The sequence below is a fragment of the Amblyomma mixtum genome, chromosome 8 (assembly GCF_055824585.1).
Source record: "Amblyomma mixtum isolate Tamu chromosome 8, ASM5582458v1, whole genome shotgun sequence".
Classification (NCBI taxonomy): domain Eukaryota; kingdom Metazoa; phylum Arthropoda; class Arachnida; order Ixodida; family Ixodidae; genus Amblyomma; species Amblyomma mixtum.
Window position 1 is genome coordinate 87,657,090 of NC_143019.1, and position 6,538 is coordinate 87,663,627.

General features: G+C 48.3%; 1 protein-coding gene across 1 annotated transcript; it reads left to right on the plus strand.

Moving 5' to 3' along the window:
* Positions 1 to 266: 266 nt before the first annotated feature.
* On the plus strand, positions 267 to 2,203 carry LOC149333390 (uncharacterized). The gene is made up of 2 exons (XM_089557712.1): positions 267 to 1,341; positions 2,199 to 2,203. The coding sequence occupies exons 1-2, from the start codon at positions 267 to 269 to the stop codon at positions 2,201 to 2,203; spliced, it is 1,080 nt and encodes a 359-aa protein (XP_089413838.1).
* The last annotated feature ends 4,335 nt before the right edge of the window (positions 2,204 to 6,538 follow it).

A 6,538-nucleotide genomic window follows, 5' to 3' on the forward strand; every position in this document is an offset into this window, starting at 1 on the left:
CGTCTGGTCTGAACCAGACACCACATATTGGCGACGAGGATGAACCGCCTACGGTGCAAGGCGACACGGAGCCCTTGCAGCCACGATCTCATCGGCGGCCAGGAGTAACGCAAGAACGCCGAAGGAGCGCAGGAACGCCGGAGGTGCGCAGGAACGCCGGAGGTGCGCAGGAACGCCGGATTAGCGCAGGAACGCCGGAGGAGCGCAAGAACGCAGATAAGTGAAATTTGCTCACACCACATATTGCGAGAATCAGTATCGGAGCCATGCCACTCGGGTGTTTCCCAGCACCGCCCCCTTTCTTGCCTGCACCCGGTGACCCGGCTGTGCCTTGGCAGCAGTGGAAACGCGTATTCCTGAATTTCCTGGAGGCCATTGGCGGCGATGAACTGAAGCCGAAGCGTTGCAAGGCAATTCTGCTAAACTCGCTCGGGGTTGAAGGGCAGCGAATATTCTACAGCATCCTTGCACAAGGAGCAGACGTGACTGGGGACGCCAAGGCCGAGGACAAGGGGGACAAGGAGGAAGAGGCGGACCAGTTCAAGGACGCGCTTGCTGCACTGGATACGCATTTCGCGAGCGCTACGAATGATTTGGTGGAGCGACGCCGGTTTCGCCAAAGACGACAACTGCCTGGTGAGACATTTCAAGCATTTACAAACAGTCTTCGGGACCTTGCGTCTACTTGCAATTTTGGCAGTGCTACCGATAGCATGATTCGAGACCAATTACTGGAAGGCACTTCGTCACGAACAACACGTGAACGCTTGCTTTATGAAGGGTCTTCGCTTACATTGCAGCGTGGTGTTGACATCGGGAAGCAAATTGAGCAAACACAACAAGAGCTCGGGGAATTCGCGCATATCACTGTGAGCAAGATTGAAGATGTGCGAAAAAGGTCAGACGCTGAGCAAGGAAGTTGCTACAGGTGCGGCTCGTCATCGCATATGGCTAACTCGACTGCATGTCCGGCGAGGAACAAGCGTTGCCACTCTTGTGGAAAAATTGGTCACTTTTCAAGCATGTGCAAATCGAAGAAAAAGAAATATTCCGTTCGAAAGCCCGAGAAGGCCAACGCCGTCACGGTACTTCAAATCGGTGACCGTAATGCGTCGGCGAAAGATATTCGAGCCAACATTTCTATCGGGAAGATAAGATTGTCGTTGATTGTCGACAAAGGTGCTACGGTTTCTTTGCTCAGTGAAGAGCACTACCACAAATATCTAGCCGACACGTACTCAGTACGACCGCCGACTGCCAATTTGTGCAACTATTCCGGAGAACAAATCAAGTTAAGCGGTTGCTTTCTTGCTGACGTGTCTTACAAGGGAAACAGAGCCAGTGTGCTTTTTCAAGTCACAACCAAGGGCACTTCGCTGCTGGGGCTTGATGCCGTTCGGAGCCTGGGAATCACTATCAACGGCTCAACCTTGAATTGCTGCCAGGTGACATGCCCTGATTCACTGCCTTCAGAATTTACGCACCAGTTTGCGCACTTGTTCACGGAACAGTTAGGACATGTGAAAGGCTTTGTTCACCATGTTAACTGCCGTTCATCTGTGAAACCAGTCGTTGCAAAACTCCGACGCCTGCCGCTCACGCTACGGCAACAGGTATCGGTAGAGATACAACGCCTGCTGGCCGAAGATATAATTGAACCTGTCGACGCATCGGAGTGGATTTCACCGATCGTCGTCGTGAGGAAGAAGGACGGTTCAATTAGGTTGTGTCTGGACCTACGTGAAGTGAACAAGGCAGTAATTGCCGATGCTTTTCCACTTCCGCATACAGAGGAATTACTTCATGAACTAGCTGGAGGAACGTGCTTCTCAAAGCTCGACTTAGCGTCGGCATACCACCAGCTAGAACTGACTCCGGAAAGTCGGGGACTAACCACCTTTATCACACACGAAGGATTGTTTCGCTTTAAGAGAGTGTGTTTTGGCCTTGCATCTGCCCCTTCAGCCTTTCAGAGAATGATGCAGCATATTTTGAAAGATTGTAAAGGCGTACTTTGTTACATTGATGATGTGATTGTGTGGGGCAAGACACGTGAGGAGCACCACAAGAATCTACAGCAAGTGCTAAAACGCATTGGTGATTCAGGTTTGAAGCTCAACCAGAAATTCACATTTGCTGTTTCAGAACTATCCTTTTTAGGGCATACGGTGAGCTCAAAAGGGCTCACACCATTGCAGTCTAAGGTTGACGCTATTGTCAAAGTGCTTGCTCCTCACGATGTTGCCACTTTGAGGTCATTTTTGGGTCTCGCTGGTTACTATGCTAGGTTTGTACCGCGATTTGCTGATCAACAGTTCACGTGGGATGACGAGGCTGAGCGTAGCTTCCAGCTTGTTAAGACAGCTTTGTCTTCAAGCCCAGTCATACAAATGTTTAACCCAGACCTTGATGTAATTGTTACGACAGATGCTTCTGATAAGGGTCTGGGAGCCGTTCTTCAGCAACGCGATGGTGACAGCGTACGCACGGTGGCCTTCGCATCACGTGCCCTGACTCCTGCTGAGCGGAAGTACTCCGCTGGGGAACGGGAGGCCCTTGCTTGTCTCTTCGCGTGCGAGCGCTGGCACGTCTACTTGTGGGGTAGAAAATTTTTGTTACGTACGGACCACCAGGCACTGGTGACGTTACTTTCAGCTGCCGGTACAGGACGCCGACCTTTGCGTATATCCAGATGGTCAACTCGACTTTTGTATTATAACTTCGACGTAGAGTACCAAAAGGGATCGCAAAATGTCGTGGCCGATGCGCTTTCACGCCTACCTCTTGACTGTGATTCGCAGCAGACGATGCAGGAAGAAGTTGTGTCCGCTGTATCAGAGTGCCTAACAAAGGAACGGCTGCAGGTGGCCACTGCTGCAGACAGCACACTGCAACAGGTTGTTGTGCACGTGGTACATGGTTGGGCGCCTAGAAAAGCTTTGCCAGCAGAAGTAATGCCGTACTTTAACGTGCGAGAAGAGCTTTCTTTCGTTGATGGCCTTTTGATGCGCGGTGAGCAGGTAGTTGTTCCGAGTGAATTAACCTCGCTCCTGGTTGGTTTTGAGCACGAAGGTCACCCAGGAATTGTGAGAACGAAGCAGAGACTACGTGATCTTTACTGGTGGCCGCGTTTGAATAAACAGGTAGAAGAAGCAATTCATTTTTGTCATATCTGCCAGGCCGCGGACAAGTCCGCTAAACCGTCGTTTGCACCGCTGCAGCCGGTGACGTTTACAGCGCTACCATGGCAGAAGTTAGCAATGGATATAGTGGGACCGATTGACTGGGCCCGTTAAAACTGTAGGTATATGATATCGCTGATCGATTATCATTCCAAGTGGCCTGAGGTTGCCTTTTCATCTACAGTAACGTCACAGAGTGTGGTCGATTTTTTGCAGACTGTGTTCAGCCGAGAAGGCTATCCGGAAGAAATTGTCACAGATAATGGGCCTCAGTTTAGATCGCAAATATTTGAAACATTCTTGAGAGAGAGGGGTATTGCGCATCGTGGTTCTTCTCTGTACTATCCACAGGGAAACGGCGCGATTGAACGTTTTAATCGCGTGCTGAAAGATTTCATGCAGGTTGCCCGATTGGAACAACGGCCCCTCCAGGCTGCTGTGGTTGACTATCTCGGCATATATAGGTCCACGCCGCATGCGACAACGGGTGTGTCGCCAGCTAAGTTGCTCCACGGGCGTCAGCCAAGGACAAGACTCAATACAGTGTGTTTGCCGACAAGAGAGGGTGTCCATGCCGGTTCGAATGTTCCTGCTAGGGTTAAGGCGAAGCAGATGTATGCAAAACAGTATACGGACAGGAGGCGAGGTGCGAAAAGACCAGCCTTTAGAGTAGGGGACTTTGTTCGTGTACGCAAGCCAGCAGGCGGTGGGAAAGCGTCGGTAAATTACATGGGACCTTTCAAGATTGTCGGCAGAAAAGGCAAAAATAGCTTTTTGATGAGCGACGGTCGTTGCTGGAACGCGTCTAAACTAGTTCGGGTTCCCTGCAATCAATCGCAGACAATAGAACAATGGGCATGGGAATTGCCTCATCACTACTCGGGTACCGCTGGGCCTGAAAGCCGCGCAGGCGCTGAACAGGGTGAATTGTTGCGATTGCCGCAAACAAGGGCTGAAGTTAATGAAGAAGTGGTTGCTCCTTTAGAGGATTCGGTGGAGCAACCTTTGCGTCGAAGCACTAGGGTACGCCGACCTGTAGAAAGATTTGGGTTTTCTTTACCTGAACAATAAGTGTTCGTGTTATTTTGGTTGTTGTAAATTACTATGTTGTATTTTCAAGCGGGAGGCGATGTTGTATCCTTTCTTGTTTCAGTTTCGTTTCTTTCAGTGTACATATCGTCATCGTCATTCAATATGATTTCCTATATAAGTGGCTTCACTGTGACGAATAAAGGAGAGTGTTTCTGCATACTGCGCTTGCGTGGTCCCGTGTCATGCGTCTGGTCTGAACCAGACACCACACTAATCAACTCGCTCCACATCGTTCCGTACGTGCCAGGCCTGTGCCACGCCTGCCCCTTAAATTTCCTTATCCGCGTAGTCCTCTTTGAAACACAAGAGGACCTAGAAACACATTTCCCCATACCCAACAATTCTGCACAAAAGCTTTTTTTCAGCGGTAAACCGCTTATGAACGCAATTTTTTCATAAATGCAAGATTTCACTATGACAATAAATATATCCGCAGACCACTCGACGGCAGTCACGGCTTTTTTTTACTAACGCTTTTGCTATAGTCAAAAGCGTTTCCCATTGGTTTTCTATGGCAGTCTTAACTGCTCGAATGCGATCGATGCAAACACTTTAAAAGGGAGGTTTTGGTACATGTCACAAGAATGAGCCACTACCTTAAATATTTCCATGACAGTGTCCTACAATTTTTCAGTTGAAAATTTTTCTCCGAGAATGTTGGGCATAAGGTGTCTTGAGGCGCTTTGACACGTCTCTATCTTTAGTACAGTCTAACCTTGTTATAACAAGACAGCTTATAACGAAATAATGAATATAACGAATGAATGCCGATTCTCCTTGGAAACTCGGTCAACACGCGCTATAACGAAGCTAAGGCTGTAACGAAGCAATCGCCGGGCCCCTTTAACTTCGTTACAAAGAAGTTCAGCTCTAGTTCAATCATGGCGCCTTTATGATCTGACTTTTAAGCAGGTCACAAGAGCGATTTACCGATGTGTGACGATTGTACAAATTCAAATGACGACGATTTCGCCTGTGGTGATAAAAAAAAAAATCTCGAGTATCTGTTCTCGCTTCGGCGAGCGCGGCTTCGGCCGCTTCTCTGTTTTTTGAGCAGCGTCCGCTCCGGCGGACGCAGTTGTTGCTGCGACGCGCGTCTTTTCTTTCCTCTCTCTCCTTCCTCTGATCTTTTAACTCTCCTCTATCTGCACGTGGCAGCGGTGGTGGCTTGGCTCGAGCCAGTAGCAGGCCCGTGCAATTTCCTTTTCATCCTTCTCTCAGTCACAACAACAACAACAACGTCTGCAGCTATTTCTCGTCGATGTACTGTGAGCGTCAAATGAAAGACGAATAGTATAACTGTGACGCGAACAAAAGAATGTAATAATGCTAGGTTTTAAAGGATATGTAGAAGTGGTGTTCATTAACACTTCCACGCAGCGGACACTGCGCTATGAAAGTGGACATCAACTGCACTAGTACCAGGGCGCTGTGAGAGCAAAAATCTTCTATTTTTGCTGTTCTTGTTTCAGTCGCCTAATTCGCGTTTCATTTCAAGCTGGCGGTATATATGCATTTTCAAAAAACCGTAGGAACAGGACGGTGACGGAATAACCTCTGCATGACAGTCGATGAAACCGAAAACAAAATGCCAGCCACCGGCGCGTCCTTGCTTCGTTTTTCTTTTTAAGGGTGCATGTGATTAATCTGCATGAACTCTATGGTGCGGGCCTGCCAGCATAGCACAGCCCTATCCCACCCCCACCCCCTACCCCATAGGACTGGGAGGCAACCCTGTTCGGCTGCTCGCACGTATACAGACCCAGCGGGCCTTGGTCCAGAGGGCCCGGACGATGGCTTCTACCAACGGTGTCCCGGAATAGGGACTCCACCTAGTATGTAAGGAGGCTCTTGTATGTATGTATGTATGTACGTACGTATGTATGTATGTATGCGTGTATGTATGTATGATGTATGTATGTATGTATGCATGCATGCATGCATGCATGTATGTATGTATGTATGTATGTATGTATGTATGTATGTATGTATGTATGTATGTATGTGTGTATGTGTGTATGTGTGTATGTGTGTATGTGTGTATGTATGTATGTATGTATGTATGTATGTATGTATGTATGTATGTATGTATGTATGTATGTATGTATGTATGTATGTATGTATGTATGTATGTATGTATGTATGTATGTGTGTATGTGTGTATGTGTGTATGTGTGTATGTGTGTATGTGTGTATGTGTGTATGTATGTATGTATGTATGTATGTATGTATGTGCGTGCGTGCGTGCGTGCGTGCGTATGTAC